This window comes from Heptranchias perlo, chromosome 5 (genome assembly GCF_035084215.1).
Source record: "Heptranchias perlo isolate sHepPer1 chromosome 5, sHepPer1.hap1, whole genome shotgun sequence".
NCBI classification, from domain to species: Eukaryota; Metazoa; Chordata; class Chondrichthyes; order Hexanchiformes; family Hexanchidae; genus Heptranchias; species Heptranchias perlo.
Window position 1 is genome coordinate 134,484,143 of NC_090329.1, and position 26,491 is coordinate 134,510,633.

Sequence of the window (26,491 nt, forward strand, 5' to 3'; positions counted from 1 at the left end):
AATCACTCGGAAATGCCAAAGGCTACAATTGACTGAGATATAAGTTTTCACGCTACAGTGAAAAATTGATAACAAAGGAATGTAAAACAAATCATATGAAAAGGAAGCATAGGTTAGACAATTGGAAGTCCATTACTTGAGCTATGTACTGACACAGGGTACTGAACGCCTATCAGTTTTACCCTGCCACAGTATGATAAGGAAGTTTTGACAAGTTCTGGGGCTATTCAATTTTATTTGAAATTAATAGTAGAATACAAGATCTGACCAAAGAGGGGAGACCTTCCCTGACAAATTATATACCTCGCATTGAGACTGCTAAGAAAACTCAACAATTAGATCAACACCTCCTAACTCAAGTGTTAAAACAAAGAGCGATATGGAATGAAGGTGGACATCGTAAAAAGAGATAGGCAAATATGGAGACGTAAAGATCTGTGATAAGTGATATAGCAACTGCCTTTGCCTCAGTTGTTAACACCATTGATTTGGCAACATTAGATCAAAAGGTCAGAGATTTAGGGTCTCGCATTAAAGATATATTAAAAGATAAATGAAAATACAGATAAGGAATTGTCTGAGGATCAAATGCTGACCATATATTTGCAAAGGATAGCGACAGTGCTAGAAACACATGCCCAAACCATTAATAAATTTATAAAAGAGGAATATAACGTATCTTAGCAGGCGGCTGCAAATGATATCTGCTTAATGTGGTTACATCTTGAAAACACAGAGATTAGGACTTGGAGTTAGAAATTCCAGTCTGCAGCCCTGCGTACATCTGCATGTGGGAGAGACAGTGTTTATTTCAGACAGGCTGCGTGCTTCAGAGAGAGGGCGAGAGTGGAACTAGGCAATTTCTCTCTCCTGTTTTGTTTTCTAAATTTGTTTCGGGTAAAGGGATTATTCCTTTGGATGAATAAATAATAAATGAAGATTTGACAAATTAATCACTTGGGCTCTCATGAAGAGCCGCAATGGATTTTCTGTGTTTCTTTTAAAACAAGTGACCCTGGTTTTTTTTTGGGACCACGTGAGTGTTGATGGTGCAGGATTACCAAGACTAGTTACAAAGTTACGGTGCAACCTTTGCTGGAGAAATTTGGTGCAGGAAACGATCCAGTGGTGTTAAAGATTTAAGACTTGAGCTGCAGACATCAGCGGATACCAAATGTCACAGCGTGGTGATATCAACATGATTCTCTTCTTTTGAAAACATTTTGATTTGTTTTGTTTTAACCTATTTGTTGTCTTCCGAGACAGAATGCTCGAGGTGGGGAGATATGGGAATTTCTCTAAAGTCATTGAATTGGGCATGATAAAAAAATCAATCTGGCATAAATATACAATCCAGTGGAAGTCAGGAAAGTGTAGTTGAGAATAGTAAATTGATAGCTTTCTCGTGGAGATATTTGTGTCCTTGCCTGTAATGAATAATGAGAAAACTACACTCAATAGCCTGGCCACTACCCTGACATCGGGACCATTCAGGGGGAGATAAGCACTCGAGACACCCCTGATCTTTTTGATAAGATAACCTGAAAACCTAAGAATGGCTACAGTGGACATAAAAGATACAAATGTATGTTGCCATCATCTGAAACGGAGATCAGGATGAAGAACATGATTACAAAGGAATATTGGCCTGGTGAGCTATTGCAACCACTCTTTAAACAAACCAGTTGCTTTTACAGGACTGAATCCTACAGGACATATGATGTGTGCCATGGAAAATGTTCGGAAATACCATAGAATCATAGAATCATAGAATCATCGAAGTTACAACATGGAAACAGGCCCTTCGGCCCAACATGTCCATGTCGCCCAGTTTATACCACTCAGCTAGTCCCAATTGCCTGCACTTGGCCCATATCCCTCTATACCCATCTTACCCATGTAACTGTCCAAATGCTTTTTAAAAGACAAAATTGTACCCGCCTCTACTACTGCCTCTGGCAGCTCGTTCCAGACACTCACCACCCTTTGAGTGAAAAAATTGCCCCTCTGGACCCTTTTGTATCTCTCCCCTCTCACCTTAAATCTATGCCCCCTCGTTATAGACTCCCCTACCTTTGGGAAAAGATTTTGACTATCGACCTTATCTATGCCCCTCATTATTTTATAGACTTCGACAAGATCACCCCTTAACCTCCTGCTCTCCAGGGAAAAAAGTCCCAGTCTGTCTAACCTCTCCCTATAAGTCAAACCATCAAGTCCCGGTAGCATCCTAGTAAATCTTTTCTGCACTCTTTCTAGTTTAATACTATCCTTTCTATAATAGGGTGACCAGAACTGTACACAGTACTCCAAGTGTGGCCTCACCAATGCCCTGTACAACTTCAACAAGACATCCCAACTCCTGCATTCAATGTTCTGACCAATGAAACCAAGCATGCTGAATGCCTTCTTCACCACCCTGTCCACCTGTGACTCCACTTTCAAGGAGCTATGTATCTGTACTCCCAGATCTCTTTGTTCTATAACTCTCCCCAACGCCCTACCATTAACGGAGTAGGTCCTGGCCCGATTCGATCGACCAAAATGCATCACCTCACATTTATCTAACTTAAACTCCATCTGCCATTCATCGGCCCACTGGCCCAATTTATCAAGATCCCGTTGCAATCCTAGATAACCTTCTTCACTGTCCACAATGCCACCAATCTTGGGGTCATCTGCAAACTTACTAACCATGCCTCCTAAATTCTCATCCAAATCATTAATATAAATAACAAATAACAGCGGACCCAGCACCGATCCCTGAGGCACACCGCTGGACACAGGCATCCAGTTTGAAAAACAACCCTCTACAACCACCCTCTGTCTTCTGTCGTCAAGCCAATTTTGTATCCAATTGGCTACCTCACCTTGGATCCCATGAGATTTAACCTTATGTAACAACCTACCATGCGGTACCTTGTCAAATGCTTTGCTGAAGTCCATGTAGACCACGTCTACTGCACAGCCCTCATCTATCTTCTTGGTTACCCCTTCAAAAAACTCAATCAAATTCATGAGACATGATTTTCCTCTCACAAAACCATGCTGACTGTTCCTAATGAGTCCCTGCCTCTCCAAATGCCTGTAGATCCTGTCCCTCAGAATACCCTCTAACAACTTACCCACTACAGATGTCAGGCTCACTGGTCTGCAGTTCCCAGGCTTTTCCCTGCCGCCCTTCTTAAACAAAGGCACAACATTTGCTACCCTCCAATCTTCAGGCACCTCACCTGTAGCGGTGGATGATTCCAATATCTCTGCTAGGGGACCCGCAATTTCCTCCCTAACCTCCCATAACGTCCTGGGATACATTTCATCAGGTCCCGGAGATTTATCTACCTTGATGCGCGTTAAGACTTCCAGCACCTCCCTCTCTGTAATATGTACACTCCTCAAGACATCACTATTTATTTCCCCAAGTTCCCTAACATCCATGCCTTTCTCAACCGTAAATACCGATGTGAAATATTCATTCAGGATCTCACCCATCTCTTGTGGTTCTGCACATAGATGACCTTGTTGATCCTTAAGAGGCCCTACTCTCTCCCTAGTTACCCTTTTGCCCTTTATGTATTTGTAGAAGCTCTTTGGATTCACCTTTGCCTGATCTGCCAAAGCAATCTCATATCCCCTTTTTGCCCTCCTGATTTCTCTCTTAACTCTACTCCGGCAATCTCTATACTCTTTAAGGGATCCACTTGATCCCAGCTGCCTATGCATGTCATATGCCTCCTTCTTCTTTTTGACTAGTGCCTCAATCTCCCGAGTCATCCAAGGTTCCCTACTTCTACCAGCCTTGCCCTTCACTTTATAAGGAATGTGCTTACCCTGAACCCTGGTTAACACACTTTTGAAAGCCTCCCACTTACCAGACGTCCCTTTGCCTGCCAACAGACTCTCCCAATCAACTTCTGAAAGTTCCTGTCTAATACCATCAAAATTGGCCTTTCCCCAATTTAGAATTTTAACTTTTGGGCCAGACCTATCCTTCTCCATAGCTATCTTAAAACTAATGGAATTATGATCACTGGTCCCAAAGTGATCCCTCACTAACACTTCTGTCACCTGCCCTTCCTTATTTCCCAAGAGGAGGTCAAGTTTTGCCCCCTCTCTAGTCGGGCCATCCACATACTGAATGAGAAATTCCTCCTGAATACACTCAACAAATTTCTCTCCATCCAAGCCCCTAATGCTATGGCTGTCCCAGTCAATGTTGGGAAAGTTAAAGTCCCCTACTATTACCACCCTATTTTTCTTGCAGCTGTCTGTAATCTCCTTACATATTTGCTCCTCAATTTCCCGTTGACTATTTGGGGGTCTGTAGTACAATCCTATCAAAGTGATCTCTCCCTTCTTATTTTTCAGTTCTACCCATATAGACTCAGTGGGCGAACCCTCGGATATATCCCCTCTCACTACTGCCGTGATGTTCTCCCTAATCAAGAACGCAACTCCCCCTCCTCTCTTACCTCCCGCTCTATCTTTCCTATAGCATCTGTACCCTGGAACATTGAGCTGCCAGTCCTGCCCCTCCCTTAGCCATGTTTCAGTAATAGCTATAACATCCCAGTCCCATGTACCCATCCATGCCCTGAGTTCATCTGCCTTGCCCATCAGACTTCTTGCATTGAAATAAATGCAGTTTAATCTAGACTTCCCTTGGTCTTTGCCCTGCTTTCTCAGACCATCTGTCCGGTCATGTTCTGTACACTCTCCCTTACTGCCTTTTGTTTCTGTCACCACTTTATTTCCCACTGACTTCCTGCATCGGTTCCCATCCCCCTGCCACATTAGTTTAAACCCTCCCCAACAGCACTGGCAAACACTCCCCCTAGGACATTGGTTCCAGTCCTGCCCAGATGCAGATCGTCCAATTTGTACTGGTCCCACCTCCCCCAGAACCGGTTCCAATGGCCCAGGAATTTGAATCCCTCCAGCTTGCACCATCTCTCAAGCCACGTATTCATCTTAGCTATCCTGTCATTCCTACTCTGACTAACCCCTGGCACTGGTAGCAATCCTGAGATTACTACCTTTGAGGTCCTACTCTTTAGTTTAACTCCTCACTCCCTAAATTCAGCTTGTAGGACCTCATCCTGTTTTTTACCTATATCGTTCGTGCCAATATGCACCACGACAACTGGCTGTTCACCCTCCCCCTCCAGAATGTCCTGCAGCCGCTCCGAGACATCCTTGACCCTTGCACCAGGGAGGCAACATACCATCCTGGAGTCTCGGTTGCGTCCGCAGAAACGCCTGTCTATTCCCCTTACAATCGAGTCCCCTATCAGTATAGCTCTGCCACTCTTTTTCCTGCCCTCCTGTGCAGCAGAGCCAGCCACGGTGCCATGAACCTGGCCACTGCCACCTTCCCCTGGTGAGCCATCTCCCCCAACAGTATCCAAAACGGTATACCTGTTTTGGAGGGAGATGACCGCAGGGGACCCCTGCACTGCCTTCCTACTCTTCCTCTGTCTGTTGGTCACCCATTCACTATCTCCCTCAGTAATTTTTATCTGCGGTGTGACCAACTCACTGAACGTGCTATCCACGACTTTCTCAGCATCGCGGATGCTCCAAAGTGAGGAAGAAGAGACTGGCCAGCAGAAAGTTAATATCCAAGAACACTAAGCTCATTCCTATGAGATGCTGCTAGTATGCGGAGATACATGAAGAAGATACATTGAAGAATGAGTCTCAGACAGGCTCAGTTACTTGACAACAGCACAACAGGAAAATGGTTAATGTGGTCCAGGCGAGTGAGAAATCCTTTTAAACAAGGCACTGACACATGGTCCATAGAGAAACCAACTAATTAATGAAAGAGTCAGGAAACACTGGTATCAATCAAAAGGACTGAAATTAAAGTAAAGAGGGACACAGTAATTTGGATTTCCAAAATTCAGGGTTAGGTTCCCATCAGTTCACAATAAAATTGGGAGAAACAATATTTAGAAGATATCCGCACAATGGATACAAAATTACAAGATTATGAGGGGCCCAGATAAAGTAGACAGGAAGTACCTGTTTCCCCTAGCAGAGGGTTCAAGAACTAGAGGACGTAGATTTAAGCTGATTGGCTGGAACAAAATTAAAGGGATGTGTTACTCGACATGCTGTCACTGTGTGTCCACATAGTGTTGGACACAGCCTAGAAGCACAGTGTGGGTTTAATAATACCGGTACCAATCGGGATATTAACTGTACCATGGAGGCCCTAGAGGCGGATCTAAAACCCACTTAAGTGGCATATGCCGGAGAGGGCAAATACTGTGTTACAACTAATTTGAAAACGTTTAAATATGCCAATCTAACTTGTGATATTTTAAGTCCAGAATTCTACTCCATTTCTGAAGTCCTGGTTCGGATTGGACCCAAGGAACTGGTAGAGATACACCGGCATAACCTCACCACCTTACAAGTTTCTGAGAATGTCAGAAAGGACTTAAAAGCATATCAGGACACATTTGGGTATCTGACACCCCTGTTGCCTAAATACTTGAAAGCATTGCGAATGGAGATACGCCTCTCCCAGAAGGTTTATTATAACCTACAACAGGACAATAACAACATTAAGCATGACATTGACCAAATTAAAGTCACCACCTGGTGAAATGACCTCTGGAATTTGGGACTGAATATACAGATCCATCCTTGGATTAGATTAATTTCATATGTATTAGTCGTAGTGCAGTTTGTTGTAATGTGCTTCTTGATTTTCATTGCATGTAATAAATGTAAGCAGAGGATGAAGGGTTTGGCAAAGATAGTAAAACAGAGCCTGGGTGAGAATGTCCCCATTGTCTCTGTGGTTTCAACTAAGAACACATCTTAATGGTACCGGGAGTAGCACCCGCTGGGGTAAGGTGCATGTAAAAGGGAAGACAATTATAGCTTGATAGGATTATCAGATGCTCTGCCTCTCTTCCACCCGGACTGGTGGCCAACACGAAGGGAACCTGGTTAAGATGAGGTACAGCATCTAACGGGATATTGTAGGGAGAATTTGGATTAAGGGATATAATGGGGAGGGCACCAATTCACAGGTGTAAAATGGTCTGAAAGGTACCATTCAGTCTAGTTAGGCTGGAAACAAAATATAAAGCACCATGGGATATTTGACTATGTTAGCCTTTTCAAACTAACATGAATAGGTTTAGCTGACCAAGGACATTCGCAGCTTACTTGAGAGATGCTTAGAAGGAGTCTGTTCCTGAGAACAGATAAGAGTACAAAGGCGTATTGATGAAACATGTCTGTGTTCTATTGGGACTTCTCTAGTTCAAGGGCTAGTCATATTCATTGTTATGATTCTTATAGTTTATTGCTTACTTAAATGTTGCTGCGCTGCAGAACCTGCAGAACCAGTGAGCACCGTAATAATTGGTTATCATGATATGATAAAAGGGGGGAATGAGAATCCCTACGTGGTCAGTTTTCGGTAAAATATTAAGATGCCTATGTGGCAAAGAAGCAGAATGCAAAATGGTTAGAAAGGGTTAATTAGTTAGTAACTGAGATTGGTACAGGTGGCCTGGCCTCCTGCTGGGCCATATGTTTGCGTAGTCAGCAGGTTTGCATGGTCGTAGCAATGTAGAGTCTTTGATGTGATTCAAGGACTGGTCTGAATGTCTCCATGTTTATGGCAGATCAATATAGGTAACGAGCTTAGCCAAAGTTGAAAGACATTCCAGGTTGGGAGATAAGGAACAGAAGGGACAGGGAAGAACATTCCAAGTTGGAAGGTGAGGAAGTATCCCCTTTGATGTCTAACAGCAGCATGATCAGCACATGGACGATTTATGATTGGCCGGAAATAATGTAACCTCGCATGGCAACCTGTGCCCGGCTTATGATTGGTGTTGACCCTCGTTAAGTATGTTCCAACCCTATTGATTTGTATAAAAACGTGTGGATTTCTGTATGTTTTTGTTCTTGCTCTGCCAGCACAGAGGGACTCTATCAGGAGTCCAAATCCATGCTGCAGACTAAGAACCCTGCTATTAAAGTTGTGCTGAACTTTAAAATGTATTCGACTTCAGTTTTTACTGAACCAGACTGAGGGGAATGAATCCGGATCGTCACCGTAACCTACAGGACTACGGACCCAGTGCTGGAAAGTGGGATTAAGCTGGATAGCTCTCTTTTTCGGCTGGCACGGACACGATGGGCTTCCTTCCGTGCCATAACTGTCTATGATTCTATGAGAAATAGGAGCAGGAGTAGGCCATACAGCCCCTCGAGCGTGCTCCGTCATTCAGTAAGATCATGGCTGATCTTCTACCTCAATTCCACTTTCCCACCCTATCCCCATATCCCTTGATTCCCTTCGTGTCCAAAAATCTGTCGATCTCAGTCTTGAATATACTTGATGACTGAGATCCAAATTCCAAAGAAAATTCCAAAGATTCATAACCCTTTATTGAAGAAATATTTCCTCGTCTCGGTCCTAAATGGTCGACCCCCTATCTTGAGACTATGACCCCTAGATCTAGATTCTCCAGCCAGAGGAAACAGCCTCTCAACATCTATCCTGTCAAGCCCTCTAAGAATTTTATACATTTCAATGAGATCACCTCTCATTCTTCTAAATTCCAGAGAATATAAGCCAATTCTACACAATCTCTCCTCATAGGACAACTCTTCCAGTTTTCCTCCTTACTTTTATAATTTTCATAAATTCACATTTATGTATTCTTTAGGCCAAACTTACTTTAGTCAGGTTCTACTTAAGCATCAGAGATTAGAATTTTCCAGATGCATATGTGTGAGTTCATAAATGCAGAAATATACATGCAATACTGTTCATCTCGATGGCCTAATTTAAAGTAGTCATTCTTACCTTTTGTATGGCCATTAACTCTCCTGCATAGTGCTGAAGAATATGTTCACTTGTAACTTCAATTTCTGACTCAAGGGATGGTATATTCAAATTCTGAAATCTAAGGCAACAAATTTAGCACGTACAAACTGTAATCTAATATTTGCAATCATAAGTCTCAAGCACATTTCTGCACAATGTACTCAAAATATAACTAGATTATTCTTTTTGGCCCCAATCGTGCCACAGATCCTGCAGCCTTCGCCTCCCCTACAATTTTAACAAGAGGGTAGCGAGTGCATCATAGAGCCATCACCTTGCTCACCATCTGTCTGGATCACCAGGCGTGGGCCAATAATTAAATTGCCCTCTTGCAGATGGTGAAGCCAGTCCTTCTGGTCAGATCCAATCAGGGGCACGGACCCTGAATTAGAGCCGGATTCTTCCTGAGATGCTCCAACTCTTTGGGTTCACTTGTACAAAGACCAGCTCCATTCATAACTCGTTGCTCGACGACTTGATGCCAGCAGGGAAGCCCCCTTTCCTCCATGGGGGACCCTTCTGACGTAGTATCACTTTAGTAACCATGGTGACACCTGCAGCCATGATCAACAGATCATGGAAGTTTCTAGATGTACCTGGCCATGCAGTGCCTAAGCCTTGGTGAGGAATACGCAGGGCAGGAGTTTACTTTCATTCCAACCTGGTGAAGCTACAACTCAGGACAACATGCATGCTAAACAGTGGAAGCAACAGGCTATAGACATAGCTAAGCGATTCCACAACCAACGGATCAGATCAAAGCTCTGCAGTCCTGCCACATCCAGTCGTGAATGGGGTAGACAATTAAACAACTAACGGGAGGAGGAAGCTCTGCAAACATCACCATCCTCAATGATGGCGGAGTCCAGCACGTGAGTGCAAAAGACAAGGCTAAAATGTTTGCAACCATCTTCAGCCAGAAGTGCCGAGTGGATGATCCATCGCGGCCTCCTCCCGATATCACCACCATCACAGAAGCCAGTCTTCAGCCAATTCGATTCACTCCACGTGATATCAAGAAACCGCTGAGTGCACTGGATACAGCAAAGGCTATGGGCCCTGACAACATCCCAGCTGTAGTGTTCCATAACTAGCTGCGCCTCTAGCCAAGCTGTTCCAGTACATTGGCATCTACCCAACATTGGCATCTACCCAACAATGTGGAAAATCGCCAGGTATGTCCTGTCCACAAAGGACAAATCCAATCTGGCCAATTACCGCCCCATCAGTCTACTCTCGATCATCAGCAAAGTGATGGAAGGTGTCGTCGACAGTGTTATCAAGCGGCACTTACTCACCAATAACCTGCTCACAGATGCTCAGTTTGGGTTCCACCAGGATCACTCGGCTCCAGACCTCATTACAGCCTTGGTCCAAACATGGACAAAAGAGCTGAATTCCAGAGGTGAGGTGAGAGTGACTGCCCTTGACATCAAGGCAGCATTTGACCGAGTGTGGCACCAAGGAGCCCTAGTAAAATTGAGGTCAATGGGAATCAGGGGGAAAACTCTCCATTGGCTGGAGTCATACCCAGCACAAAGGAAGATGGTAGTGGTTGTTGGAGGCCAATCATCTCAGCCCCAGGACATTGCTGCAGGAGTTCCTCAGGGCAGTGTCCTCGGCCTAACCATCTTCAGCTGCTTCATCAATGACCTTCCCACTATCATAAGGTCAGAAATGGGGATGTTCGCTTATGATTGCATGGGAACAACACCACCTGCACATTCCCCTCCAAGTCACACACCAACCCGACTTGGAAATATATCGCCATTCCTTCATCGTCGCTGGGTCAAAATCCTGGAACTCCATTCCTAACAGCACTGTGGGAGAACCTTCACCACATGGACTGCAGCCGTTCAAGAAGGCGGCTCACCACCAACTTCTCAAGGGCAATTAGGGATGGGCAATAAATGCCGGCCTCACCAGCGACGCCCACATCCCATGAACAAATAAAAAAAATTTTAAAAATAAAATGTTTTACATTTAGAGACACTCAAGTATTTCTGGTGTCCTCTGGCAAGAAAGTGAAGCAAGCAGCCCACAAAGAATCTAAACAAGCAGAAAAACACATCCCTCCAGAGCCCGTAAAATATTCTGGGAAATTTCTTCCTCTGGTCTTGCCCGGTTACTGCACTTCGGAGGTGACTGTATTTCAATTGATATCTTTTATACTGTGCAGAATACATTTCATGTGGCCCACCTTGGTAATCCCTAAATCCTTAAAATTAAATATTAATATTTGTTGCCTGGCAGCCAGAGAACCAGAAAACGTGGCATGAAAGGGAAGCTACTGATGATGGCCTGGAGCTTGCCGCCTCCTTACTGCCTGCTGGGGAACGGCTCCACGGGTCCCTAGTTGCAGCCCCCTACCACTACTTACTGCTCCCATCCACCGGCTAGGCAATCAAACTGGCCGGTTGACAGGCAGGAGTCGGACCAAAATGATTCAAATGAGGCCCTGCCTGGTTTATTGCCTGCTATCCCCTGTACACTTCTCACCTTCCCGTTAATATCGGGGCCAATGCTACAGTGTTGCAGCTATTATTGGTCCGATTTTAAACCAGTCTGCTCAGTGGGAATGGGGCAGGCACAATGTTAAAATCGTTTGAGTACTTACCGCTCCCTTCCCGACGATTGCTATTTTAACAGCGCATTTTTTTCAGTTGGCGGAGGCAGACAGGGGCCTCATGAATACATGGAAAACGAGGTTCTATGATGTCATTAGGACACCAATGTAGTTTTAACGCAAAACTGTGAAAGTCCTACTCAGCGCATGAATCACTCGTGAAACCTAGTCAATTTTTGGCTTCTGAGGCATTGGAAGCAATGTATAAAGAGGCACTCACCTGCAGGTAATTGGATCATAGGGATCTGAGTGCCTGTGCTAGTTTGATTGCCAGGAGAGTTTCTAGTTTACAGATTGCTTCTTTCAGATTTTTTTGCCTTATTTACTCTAAGTAAACTTTACGGGGGAAAAATTCGATAAGGGTCCGTTTTGGGCGGTGTTAGCGCAGCGCCCGACAGACCCTGGGCAGGCAAGACGTCAGTTTGGACCCATGGGAGCATTTACCTGCACGTGTAATCAATGCAATTCGCACTTTCCACCATTAGAGGGAACTCAATCTCTTAAAGGGAGGATGTTTCTGAGAAATCTCTTAAAGGTAGCTGGTATATGTTATTTGCTGAAAATAACAGTCTACTGTCTACATGGAGTTTGAATAGAGATCAGACAACGCACTGTTGGCCAGGGGCTGCAGTAACCTGAGATTCCCAGCTGCTGACACACAGGCAAGAGCAACTTTTGAACTGAAGTAACCTGAGTTCAGTCGCTGGCCTGAGCTGGCTGGAACCGGTTTGAATTAGCTAAGTTTTGTGAAAGACAAAGGAGATGTGATAAGACACAAGTCCTTATTTAGAAAAGGAGTAATGAGGTAATGCTACCTAAGTCCTTGGGACAGAGCCAATGAGGAGAAGACACAGTCTAGGCGAGCAAGCCTAAACCAACGGGAGAGAGAGACAACACAGCTTGAAGAGATAAGATTTGGAATAAGAATGAGGAATCTGGGGCGTGGAGCCAGAGCGAAGACTCGGAGACCAACCATCGCGGAAGTGGAAGAACCTACGTCAGGGACGTAGAGACGACGTATATTCTGTGACCACTCAGGGAGTGTCAGAGAAACCTCGAAAGAGAGAGAGCGAAGACTCCGGAGACCAACCATCGCGGAAGTGGAAGAACCTACGTCAGGGACGCAGAGACGACATAGAGAGAGAGAACGGAACGCCTGGACAGCATCAGCTCTCCTTTTCGGGTATTATCCTTTATATTCTGTGACCGCTCAGGGAGTGTCAGAGAAACCTAGTGGGTGTGCGTTTAGATCCTAGTTTGGGTATAAAACTGTATAACCTGGTGCAAGCTGCATGTCTATATCTAACCAGACGTATAAGCTATATGTATATGATCTAACGGCGTGAATAAAGCGAATTGAGAGTTAAGAGAGAATTGACTCTTCTCCTCTTTGTACTAAGCCAATAACCGTAACCGGTGACCTCCGGTCAACAGCACACATAAAACACAGATGCAGATCCTATTCCTATGTTTACACACTGATGAGTTATGGTAAAACATTGAATAAAGGTTGCGCATTAATAAATCCCACATCCTCCAATCTGCACAAATCTACCAATCTGAGTTGGTACCAGGCATGCGAGAGTGCATGCACCGAGGTTCTCTGCTGATGCACTGGAGACCTTGGGTGCAAGAGGTGGACAGAAGGAGGGACATCCTATATCCGCAGTGGGGGGGGGGGGGGGTTGGGGGGGTGCAAGAGGCCCTCCAGGCATAGACTCAAAAGACAGTGGGAGGCAGCGGGGTACAAAGTCAATGAACATGGATGTAGTGAAGGAAGAAGTTCAATGCTTTCACATGAGTGGGCAAGGTGAGTGAGGTCAACTGTCAAGTGGCGTCTCCTACCAACTGCACCACGCACTACACCCCCTATCCCCCACATACCAATAAATTCTTTCCATCAGTACTTAACTCTTCCAATCAGATGCTTCCTCTCACCCTTACACATTACTACTGTTTCAAGCTGCCCACCCACAACTCACAGGCCACACACACCGGCAGTTATTGACAGGCACATCACCCAGGCACACATATCGCTTTCTTGCAGAAGGTGGCACATATCAAGAGACAGCAAGTGGCCGTGACATTTAGCCCCTCAAGCCTGTTCCACTATTCAATGAGATCATGGTGGACCTGTGACCTAACTCCATACACCCGTCTTAGCCCCATACGCCTTAAAGGGAATTAGGGGTTACGGGGAGCGGGCAGGAAATTGGACATGAATTTAGATTTGAGGTTAGGATCAGATCAGCCATGATCTTATTGAATGGCGGAGCAGGCTCGAGGGGCCGATTGGCCTACTCCTGCTCCTATTTCTTATGTTCTTATGTTCTTAATACCCGTGGCTCACAGAAATCTATCAATCTCAAATTTAACATTCACAAATGAGCTAGCATCAACTGCCATCTGTAGAAGAGCGTTCCAAACGTCTCCCACCCTTTGCATGTAGAAGCATTTCCTAACTTCCCCCCCGTGCACGTCCTGGCTCTAAATGTTAGGCTATGTCCCCGCGTCCTAGTATTGAAGTCTAGGAGACCTCCAAAAACAGTTACAAATGTCTCGGCAGCCAGAGGCAATAATCCAGCCACTAACCTGTAAATCCTACATGGTCCCTTTAAATAGCACCGGTGGGGGGATCCTCCAGGCACTCTAAGATACATTCAGATGGTCGGGGGTTAAGATTGTGCGTTGAGTTGAGCGCTAAGTCCCAAAATGATGCCGATCATTTTAAATCAGTGTTGCACATGGATGCAGTGAAGGAAGAAGTTCAATGCTTTCACATGATTCCAGCGTTCATTATCTGCGCCTGTGCAAACTCCTATACCAAGATGGCGACTGGCACGCCACACTGGAAACGTGCGTGCGCATCCAAGACGCCATCTTGAATGTCGGAGAGGCCGTGTAGCGCCGAAACAACAGGCACTACACGGCCCAATTTAGCACCCTACTTGTTTACCATAGGTTTCATTATTGCCAGATTGATTTCGATAGAGGAAGAGGTTGAGCAAGAGCAGCAGAACCTTAGCAACTAGCACAAGCAGCTGGTGGTACTAATAGAAGACAACAGGTGAGAGGGACTGCTCGTAGGAGGCCTTACCCAGCACACATGGTCCATGGACCAAGAGTCAGTTTCTTGGATCCATCTGAGGACCAGTGTATCCCATCTCAAGGCAGGCTGTTGCAGACCTCTGCAGCCTCCTGCATCATGATCTTCTGCCTGCTGGACCAGGTGGCCATGCTTTGTCAATGGCTTTCAAAGTCACCACAGCCCTTAGCTTCATTGCCACTGGCTCATTCCAAACTTCTACATTTCCTCCATATCCAAGCCTGCAGTACACTGCTGCATTAAGTAGGTCCCCAATGTCCTCTTTGATACCAACAGTCATAAAATCATAGAATCTTACAGTATAGAAGGAGACCATTCAGCCCATCATGCCTGTGCCAGCTCCTTGAAAGAGCAATCTATTAGTCCCACTTCTCTGGTCTGTCCCCTTAGCTCTGCAAATTTTTCCCCTTCAAGTATTTATCCAATTGCCTTTTAAAAGTTATTATTGAATCTGCTTCCACCACCCTTTCAGGCAGTGGATTTCAGATCATAACAACACTCTGCTTAAAAAAAATGTTTTCCTTATGTCACCTCTGGTTCTTTTGCCAATTACCTTAAATCTGTGTCTTCTGGTTCCCGATCCTTGTGTCACTGGAAACAGTTTCTCCTTATTTTCTCTATCAAAACCCTTCATGATTTTGAACACCTCCATTAAATCTCCCCTTAACCGTCTCTGTTCTCTGCTCTGTTACGTGGAAAAACTGTTTCTCTAGTCTCTCCACGTAACAGAAGTTTTTCATCCCTGGTACCATTCTAGTAAATCTCCTCTGTACCCTCTCTGAGGCCTTGACACCCTTCCAAAAGTGTGGTGCACAGAATTGGCCACAATACTCCAACTGGGACCTAACCAGTGTTTTATAAAGGTTTAGCATTACTTTTTTTTATTTGTTCATGGGATGTGGGCGTCGCTGGCAAGGCCAGCATTTATTGCACATCCCTAATTACCCTTGAGAAGGTGGTGGTGAGCCGCCGTCTTGAACCACTGCAGTCCGTGTGGTGAAGGTTATCCCAAAGTTAGGTAGGGAGTTCCAGGATTTTGACCCAGCGAAGATGAAGGAACGGCGATATATTTCCAAGTCAGGATGGTGTGTGACCTGGAGGGGAATGTGCAAGTGGTGTTGTTCCCATGTGCCTGCTGCCCTTGTCCTTATGGGTGGTAGAGGTTGTGGTTTTGGGGGGTGCTGTCGAAGAAGCCTTGGCGAGTTGCTGCAGTGCATCCTGTGGATGGTACACACTGCAGCCACGATGTGCCTGTGGTGAAGGGAGTGAATGTTTAGGGCGGTGGATGGGGTGCCAATCAAGCGGGCTGCTTTGTCCTGGATGGTGTCGAGCTTCTTGAGTGCTGTTGGAGTTGCACTCATCCAGGCAAGTGGAGAGTATTCCATCACACTCCTGACTTGTGCCTTGCAGATGGTGGAAAGGCTTTGGGGAGTCAAGAGGTGAGTCACTTACTTGCTTTTGTATTCAATGAAGTAAATTTTAACTGTGAGTCGGGAAGGGAGCAGCAGGGATGGGGGGGGGAAGACTTCCGGGTGTGAAACCCAGAAGGTAAGATCGTGACCTTAATGAGGCCAATCAACTGCACTTCTGGGTTTTCGCGCACATCTGCCAGTCTGATTGATGTGGAGATGCCGGTGATGGACTGGGGTGGACAAATGTAAGGAATCTTACAACACCAGGTTATAGTCCAACTGTTTTATTTGAAAATCACAAGCTTTCGGAGATTATCTCCTTCGTCAGTTGAGTGAGTGAAAGGTGTGATCGTGTCCCAATCAAAGGTGTGATCGTGTCCCAGCCTAATATAAGATATGCGATTTGAGAACCTTTCACTCACTCACCTGACGAAGGAGATAATCTCTGAAAGCTTGTGATTTTCAAATAAAACTGTTGGACTATAACCTGGTGTTGTAAGATTCCTTACGCCAGTCTGATTGTCAGACTGGCTGGCTGTCGCCCTTTAATCCCATGGGCTTCAATTTTGCTAACAAGTCTATTATATGGTGCTTTATTAAATACCTTTAAAGTCCATATACACAGCATCAACCGCACTACCCTCATCAACCCTCTCCGTTACTTCAATGGGAGGGAGCTCAGCAATGAGATGAAGTGTCAGAATATTTGAATCATCGACAGCTACAGGTGAGGTGCCTGAAGATTGGAGGGTAGCAAATGTTGTGCCTTTGTTTAAGAAGGGAGGCAGGGAAAAGCCTGGGAACTACAGACCGGTGAGCCTGACATCTGTAGTGGGTAAGTTGTTAGAGGGTATTCTGAGGGACAGGACCTACAGGCATTTGGAGAGGCAGGGACTGATTAGGAACAGTCAGCATGGTTTTGTGAGAGGAAAATCATGTCTCACGAATTTGATTGAGTTTTTTGAAGGGATAACCAAGAAGATAGTTGAGGGCTGTGCAGTAGACGTGGTCGACATGGACTCTAGTGCAATCACATCTTTCCTGTAATGTGGTGACCAGAACTGTACGCTGTACTCTAGCTGTGGCCTAACTAGTGTTTTATACAGTTCTAGCATAACTTCCCTACTCTTATATTCCATGCCACAGCTAATAAAGGAAAGTATCCCGTATGCCTTCTTAACCACCTTATCTACCTGTCCTTGTACCTTCAGGGATCTGTGGACATGCACTCCAAGGCCCTTCTGCTCCTCTACACTTCACAGTAACCTCCCATATATTGTGTATTCCCTTGCCTTGTTTGCCTTCCCCAAATGCATTACCTCACACTTCTCCGGATTGAATTCCATTTGCCACTTTTCTGCCCACCTGACCAGTCCATTGATATCTTCCTGCTGTCTACAGCTTTCTTCCCCACTATCAATCACAGGGCCAATGTTTGTATCATCTGCAAACTTCTTATTCATGCCCCCTACATTTAAGTCTAAATCACTGATATATGCCACAAAAAGCAAGGGACCCAGTACTGAACCCTGCGGAACCCCACTGAAAACAGCCTTCCAGTCACAAAAACACCCGTCAACCATTACCCTTTGCTTCCTGCCACTGAGCCAATTTTGGATCCAGTTTGCCACTTTCCCTTGGATCCCATGGGCTTTTACATTTCTGACCAGTTGCCATGTGGGCCTTGTCAAAAGCCTTGCTAAAATCAATGTAGACTACATCAAACGCATTACCCTCATCAACCCTCCTTGTTACCTCCTCAAAAAATCAAGTTAGCTTCACGCAGTAAGGTTGTGGGTGAGAATAAATCTATTGAGAGGCGAGCGGCAGTCAATCGCCGCTTGGAGCAATTTTTGGGCCAATAATAAGAGCATAAGCATAAGAGCATAAGAGATAGGAGCAGGAGTAGGCCATTCGGCCCCTCGAGCCTGCTCCACCATTTAATGAGATCATGGCTGATCTGATTTTTACCTCAACTCCACTTTCCCGCCCTTTCCCCATATCCTTTGACTCCCTTGCTGATCAAAAATTTGTCTAACTCAGCCTTGAATGTATTCAATGACTCAGCCTCCACAGCTTTTTGGGGTAAAGAATTCCAAAGATTCACAACCCTCTGGGAGAAGAAATTCCTCCTAATTTCCGTCTTAAACGGGCGACCCCTTATTCTGAGGTGTTGGAGGTAATATACTGGCACGGATAGAGGATTGGCTAATTAACAGAAAACAAAGAGTCGGGATAAAAGGGTCATTTTCAAAATGGCAATCTGTAACTAGTGGGGTGCCGCAGGGCTCAGTGCTAGGGCCTCAACTATTTACAATATATATCAATGACTTGGATGAAGGAACAGAGTGTCTTGTGGCCAAATTTGCTGATGATACAAAGATAGGTGGAAAAACAAGTTGCGATGAGGACACAAAGTGTCTGCAAAGGGATATTGACAGGTTAAGCGAATGGGCAAACATTTGGCAGATGGAATATAATGTGAGAAAATGTGAAGTCATCCACTTTGGGAGGAAAAATAAAAAAGCAAAATATTATTTGAATGGAAAAATACTACAAAATGCTACAGTACAGAGGGATCTGGGTGTCCTCGTACATGAAACACAAAAAGTCAACATACAGGTGCAGCAGGTAATCCGGAAGGCAAACGGAATATTGGCCTTTATTTCTAGGGGGATGGAGTATAAAAGCAGGGAAGTCATGCTACAACCGTACAGGGTGCTGGTGAAACCAATAAATTTGAATGATTTCAACTAAGATCCATTGGATGGCTTAGCTGAATACAATTCTTGCAAAACAGCACAGAAGAAATTATCAAAAGTTGATACAGCAAAAAATTAGTCAAAGCAAACTTTTATGTGTAAGAACAGAGGAAGAATGTCACGCTGCCAACAATGGGAAAAAGATTTCATTTCGAGGATTTCATTTCACATCGTTCACCTGACGAAGGGGGAAGCCTCCGAAAGCTTGTGAATTTAAAATAAAATTGCTGGACTATAACTTGGTGTTGTAAAATTGTTTACAATTAAATCAGCTGAGGTAAGAAAGAGTAACTTGATCACCATCCCAACGTCAAGGTGTTTAATTTGTACTTAGCATAGAAATACAGCATAGATTAACTACATCGTAAATTTGCAAATTTCCCTTCATGAAATGAGTGCTACATTTTGCCAATCTTCGAAATTTACTGTAGGAAGTAAGCAACCGTAATAAGCTTTAATGTGCTATAAGGGACTTCTTCGTTATTCATTGCCAGTTAGAGGGAAATGTACAAATTTACCTAGCTGCGGCGTCATTCATCCAGAGTACCAATTGCCTATATTTGAAGCAAGCATTAAGTCATTAAAGGGAGACAGAGGAGTTTGAAAGGTAAATATAGAATCATATGGGGAAAAATTGGATAGGGGGCATATTTGGTGCAGGTAGCGTGATGTGCTATTACCCCGCGCCCAATGACCCCTGCGCAGGCAGGAAGCAAGTTTCGGCCTACCAAAGGACTCACCTGCAATCAGCGTTCCATTCCAGGCCTTGCACATGGAACCAATGCAATTCACATTTTCCACCACCAGGGGGAGGTCAATCTCTTAAAGGGAGGATGTTTCTTCGAAATCTCTTAAAAGTAGCTGGTTCATGTTATTTGCTGAAAATAACAGTCTGCTGTCTGCACGGAGTCTGAACGGAGATCAGACATCGCAACACGTAAAACACAGATGCAGGTCCCATCCCTATATTTACACACTGATGAGTTATGTTAAAACGCTGAATAAAGGTTGTGCACTACTAAATCCCACATCATCCAATCTGCACGCCAGACCTCACCAATCTGCAAATCTCAGTTAGTACCAGGCCTGTGAGAGTGCATGCACAAAGGATCTCTGCTGATGCACTAGAGACCTTGGTGCAAGAGGTGGACAGAATGAGGAACATCCTATATCCACAGAAGGGGTGGAGGGGCAAGAGGCCTTCCAGATATATATCCAAAAGGCAGTGGGAGGCAGCGGGAGACGAAATCAATGCCAGGCGCATTGTTCAATGCTTTGACGAGAGTGGGCAAGGTGAGTGAGGTCATCTTTCAAGTGGCGTCGCCGACCCACTGCACCACGCACGACACCCCCCATCAACCACATACTAACAATTTTTTTTCCATCGGTACTCAACCAGATGCTTCCTCTCACATTATTTATGTAATTACATTACATAAATAACAAAATTAGCTCCTTCTTTGTCAGCAATGATTTGATCACAACATAACCAGAAATAAAAAGTGTAGCCAGATTTTATTTCATCAATGTAATGGATTGCCACACATTACCACTGTTGCAAGCCGCCCACCCACAACTCACAGGCCACACATACTGGCAGCTTTTCAACCATGACAGATACATCACCCAGACACATGTCCCGCTTTCTTGCAGGAGAAGTTGGCGCATATCAAGAGGCAGCAAGTGGCAGTGGCATTTAGCCTCTCGAGCCTGTTCCACCATTCAATGAGATCATGCTGGACCTGTGATCTAACTCCATGTACACGCCCAAGCCTGGATGTTGTCCAGGTCTTGCTGCATGCGGGCTCGGACTGCTTCATTATCTGAGGGGTTGCGAATGGAACTGAGCACTGTGCAATCATCAGCGAACATCCCCATTTCTGACCTTATGATGGAGGGAAGGTCATTGATGAAACAGCTGAAGATGGTTTGGCCTAGGACACTACCCTGAGGAACTCCTATAGCATTGTCCTGGGGCTGAGATGATTGGCCTCTAACAACCACTACCATCTTCCTATTTGCTAGGTATGACTCCAGCCACTGGAGAGTTTTCCCCCTGATTCCCATTGACTTCTATTTTACGAGGGCTCCTTGGTGCCACACTCGGTCAAATGCTGCCTTGATGTCAAGGGCAGTCACTCTCACCTCATCTTTGGAATTCAGCTCTTTTGTCCATGTTTGGACCAATGCTGTAATGAGGTCTGGAGCCGAGTGGTCCTGGCAGAACCCAAACTGAGCATCGATGAGCAGGTTATTGGTGAGTAAGTGACGCTTGATAGCACTGTCAACGACACCTTCCATCACTTTGCTGATGATTGAGAGTAGACTGATGGGGTGGTAATTGGCCAGATTGGAATTGTCCTGCTTTTTGTGGACAGGACATACCTGGGCAATTTTCCACATTGTTGAATAGATGCCAGTGTTATAGCTGTACTGGAACAGTTTGGCTAAAGGCGCAGCTAGTTCTGGAGCACAAGACTTCAGTACTACAGCTGGGATGTTGTCGGGGCCCATAGCCTTTGCTGTATCCAGTGGACTCAGCAGTTTCTTGATATCACGTGGAGTGAATCGAATTGGCTGAAGACTGGCATCTGTGATGGTGGGGATATCGGGAGGAGACCGAAATGGATCATCCACTTGGCACTTCTGGCTGAAGTTGGTTGCAAACGCTTCAGCCTTGTCTTTTGCACTCATGCGCTGGACTCTGCCATGATTGAGGATGGTGATGTTTACAGAGCCTCCTCCTCCCATTAGTTGTTTAATTGTCCACCACCATTCACGACTAGATGTGGTAGGATTGCAGAGCTTTGATCTGATCCGTTGGTTGTGGAATCGCTTGGCTCTGTCTATAGCATGTTGCTTCTGCTGTTTAACATGCATGTAGTCCTGAGTTGTAGCTTCACCAGGTTGGCACCTCATTTTTAGGTACGCCTGGTGCTGCTCCTGGCATGCTCTTCTACACTCCTCATTGAACCACGGTTGATCCCCTGGCTTGTTGGTAATGGTTGAGTGAGGAATATGCCAGGCCATGAGGTTACAGATTATGCCGGAATACAATTCTGCTGCTGATGATGGCCCACAGCGCCTCATGGATGCCCAGATTTTGAGCTGCTAGGTCTGTTCTGAATCTATCCCATTTAGCACGGTGATAGTGCCACGCAACACGTCGGATGGTGTCCTCACTGCAATGACGGGATTTCATCTCCATGACGACTGTGCGGTGGTCACTCCTACCAATACTGTCATGGACAGATGCATCTGCGATAGGTAGATTGGTGAGGACGAGGTCAAGTAGGTTTTTCCCTCGTGTTGATTCACTCACCACCTCTTGCAGGCCCAGTCTGGCAGCTATATGCTTCAGGACTCGGCCAGCTCAGTCAGTAGTGGTGCTACCGAGCCACTCTTGGTGATGGACATTGAAGTCCCCCACCCAGAGTACATTCTGTTCCCTTGCTACCCTCAGTGCTTCCTCCAAGTGGTGCTCAACATGGAGGAGGATTGATTCATCAGCTGAGGGCGGTAATCAGCAGGAGGTTTCCTTGCCCATGTTTGACCTGATGTCAGGAGATTTCATGGCATCTGGAGTCAATATTGAGGTTACCCAGGGCCACTCCCTCCCGACTGTGTATCACTGCACTGCCTGCTCTGGTTGGTCTGTCCTGCCGGTGGGACAGGACATACCCAGGGATGGTGATGGAAGAGTCTGGGACGTTGGCTGAAAGGTATGATTCTGTGAGTATGGCTATGTCAGGCTGTTGCTTGACTAGTGTGTGGGACAGCTCTCCCAATTTTGGCACAAGTCCCCACATGTTAGTGAGGAGGACTTTGCAGGGTCAACTGGGCTTGGTTTGCCTTTGTCGTGTCCGGTGCCTAGTGGTCAGATGCCGGGTGGTCCGTCCGTTTTTATTCTTTTATGACTTTTTTTAGCAAGATTAAGAATCAACCACATTGCTGTGGGTCTGGAGTCACATATAGGCCAGACCGGGTAAGGACGGCAAGTTTCCTTCCCTAAAGGACATTAGTGAGCCAGATGGAGTTTTTACAACAATCCGGTAGTTTCATGACCACCATTACTGTTACTAGGTTTTTTTTTAATTCCAGATTTTATTTAATTAATTGAATTTAAATTCCCCAGCTGCCGTGGCAGGATTTGAACTGCAGTGACTCTGGATTATTAGTCCAGGCCTCTGGATTATTAGTCGAGTAACATAACCACTAAGCTACCGTACCCATAAAGCTGCCATTTTTCGGATGAGGAGTTAGACCGAGGCCCTGTCTGCCCTCTCAGGTGGGTGTAAAAGATTCCAAGATCCTATTCAAAGAAGAGCAAGGGTATTCTTCTGGTAACCTGGCCATCATTTATCCCTCAACGAACAACACTAAAAAGCACATTATTTTGTCATTTGTCTCATTGCTGTTTCTGGGACCTTACTGTCTGCAAATTGGCTGCCGCATTTGTCAACATTATAACAGTGACCACATTTCAGAAATACTTAATCAACTGTGAAGCCTTTTGGGATGTCCTGAGGATGTGAAAGACACTATATATTTGCAAGGTCTTTCCTTCTTTCTTTCTGTAGCAACAAAAACAACTTGCATTTATTTAGCACCTTTAACGTTAAAAGAAAGTCTCAAGGTGCTTCACAGTGGCAAATGCAGACAAAAATTAACAACGTTCAATAACTTTGGAAAGGAAAGGGAGGTTGGAGCTGGGTGGCAGTTTCCAAGATGAGTCAAGGGTGCTTTTTTTTGAGTAGAGTGATCATGGCAGTTTTGAAAGGGAGGCGGACAGTTTCTGAGAGGGAACTATTTACAAAGTCAGCTAACATGGGGCCCAGAAAGTAGTAAGGAGTTTACTAAGAATGGGGTCAAGGGAGTAGACGGTGGGTCTCATGGACAAGATGAGCTTGGAGAGGGCATGAGGGAGGGAATCATACAGCCCTGCCATTGTTAAAGGGTGGCTATTGTTAATATCGCATCCTTATGTTTCAGTATAATTTCAAAGATGGTCTCATGCCACCTTTACACAGATCAAAGAATCAGGCCCCAGCTGTGGTATTGGATTTAATCGGCAGCTGTGCCTGAGAACTTTCAAAAGGAGATAAGATCGCTGGCTGTAATCCTGTTTGACGGGCAGCTTGGTGCCCGGAGTTCTCCAATTACTGATTATATTGGGCTTCCGATATAGTCCAAAGTCAGTGTATACTCTTTAAGTGTTCGGATAGCCGGCACGATAGCTGTTAGTTTTCAAATGGAAGCCTGTTCTATAGGTAGGGTTGCCAACTCTGGTTGAACATATTCCTGAAGTTTCATCACATGACCTCCCTCCTCCAACCACCCCACCCCTACACTCCCGCCATTCACCCGACAAGTCCATCGCCTTCCCATAACAACTAGCTCTTCATGATTCTTGGCTGTCAGTTAAGAACATAAGAACATAAGAGATAGGAGCAGGAGTAGGCCATCCGGCCCCTCCACCATTCAACAAGATCATGGCTGATCTTCGATCTCAGCGCTATTTTCCTGCACTATCCCCATGTCCCTTGATGCCTTTAATATCTAGAAATCTATCGAACTCTGGTACCACCATTATCACCGTTGCACTTAATCCATTACCACAGCTGGGGCTCGATTCTCTACCTCAGGGGGTGTGGAGGCTCAGTCATTGAGTACATTCAAAACAGAGTTCGATGGATTTCTAGATATTAAAGGCATCAAGGGATAAGGGGATAGTACAGGAAAATGGCGTTGAAGTAAAAGATTCATCACCCTCTGAGTGAAGAAATTTCTCCTCATCTCAGCCCTAAATGGCCTACCCCTTATTCTGAGACTGTGACCCCTGGTTCTAGACTCCCCAGCCTGGGGAAACATCCTCCCTGCATCTACCCTGTCGAGCTTTGTAAGAATTTTATACGTTTCAATGAGATCACCTCTCATTCTTCTAAACTCGAGAGAATACAGGCTAAGTCTACTCAATCTCTCCTCATACGACAATCCTGCCATCCCAGGAATCAGTCTGGTGAACCTTTGTTGCACTCCCTCTATGGCAAGTATATCCTTTCTTAGGCAAGGAGACCCAAACTGTACACATTACTCCAGGCGCGGTCTCACCAAGGCCCTGTATAACTGCAGTAAGGCATCTTTACCTCTGTACTCAAATCCTCTTGTAATGAGGGCCAACATACCATTTGCCTTCCGAATTGCTTGCTGTACCTGCATTTTAGCTTTCAGTGACTCATGTACAAGGACGCCTAGGTCCCTTTGAACATCAATATTTCCCCATCTTTCAACATTTAAAAAATATTCTGCATTTCTGTTTTTCTGACCAAAGTGGATAACTTAACATTTTTCCACATTAAATTCCATCTGCCATGTTCTCGCCCACTCATTTAGCCTGTCTATATCCCCTTGAAGCCTCTTTGCATCCTCCTCACAACTCACATTTCCACCTACTTTTGTGTCATCAGCAAACTTGGAAATATTACATTTGGTCCCCTCATCCAAATCATTGATATAGATTGTGAATAGCTGGGGCCCAAGCACTGGTCCCTGCGGTACCTCACAAGTCATAGTCTGCCAACCCGAAAAGACCCGTTTATTCCTACACTCTGTTTTCTGTCTGTTAACCAATTCTCAATCCATGCCAGTATATTACCCACAATTCCATGTGCACTATCTTTGTTCACCAACCTCCTGTGTGGGACCTTATCGAAAGCATTCTGAAAATCCAAATACACCACATCCACTGGTTCCCCCATATCTATTCTACTAGTTACATCCTCAAAGAACTCCAATAGGTTTGTCAAACATGATTTCCCTTTCATAAATCCATGCTGACTCTGGGAAATCATATTATTATTTTCTAAGTGTCCTGTTATCACATCCTTTATAATAGATTCTAGCATTTTCCCTACGACTTAAGTCAAGCTAACAGGTCTGTAGTTCCCTGTTTACTCTCTTCCTCCTTTCTTAAATAGTGGGGTTACATTTGCTACCCTGCAATCTGCAGGAACCATTCCAGAATCTATAGAATTTTGGAAGATGATAACCAATGCAGCCTTTTTTCCCATCTGCAATACTTTTCTAAATAACAAATAAAAGTGTTAAAAAAAATGAAAAAAACACACAATTTTCTTATTGGCCTGATGATTTTTCTCCCAGGGTTGCTCGCAGCAGTGTCCTGGAAATTAGTTTTTAATTCCTGGAGTCTCCAGTACAATGGTAACCCTATCTACTGGGTAAGAAGTGAGTCCATATTTTAAAGACAATGGCTTGGAAATTCCTTGGGGTCAGCTCTGCCGCACCTACCCCCACGTTGGATACCATGTCTTATATCCTGGGGAAGGGTTATTTGAGGTGGGTCACTGCTGCCTGCAAAAGGCACATCACTGTCACCTGCCCAATCCACCCGACACAAGCAGAATGGCCTTCGAGGCATATATGGCCCAAAGAAAAAAGTTTAGAGGTCTGAAAAATAGAGGTCTGCAGCTCTCGCAGGAGCCACTCTGCTCCTAGAGGTATCCCGGAAATCTTATTGTAGTAAACGTTTGAGAAATTCAGAAGACTTCAAAGGCGACTCACTTCTCTCAAAAAGTTCTCTTGATATAGGAGAATCGGACACAAAACCCGCCCATGCCTCTCCTAACCAGAATTTAATGCTGCGGAATCCCAAGGGGAAAAGGGCTCCAACCCATTTCCCTCTCCACACACCCCCAAGCA

At 45.1% G+C, this 26,491-nt stretch overlaps 1 protein-coding gene across 1 annotated transcript in view; it reads right to left on the reverse strand.

Moving 5' to 3' along the window:
• LOC137322210 (dynein axonemal heavy chain 8-like) overlaps window positions 1-26,491 on the reverse strand; it is a 1,468,904-nt gene that overhangs the window by 1,240,750 nt on the left and 201,663 nt on the right. The window contains exon 14 of the mRNA XM_067985326.1: window positions 8,846-8,945. Coding sequence (XP_067841427.1) covers window positions 8,846-8,945 — 100 coding nt within the window. The remainder of the gene's footprint in view (window positions 1-8,845; window positions 8,946-26,491) is intronic.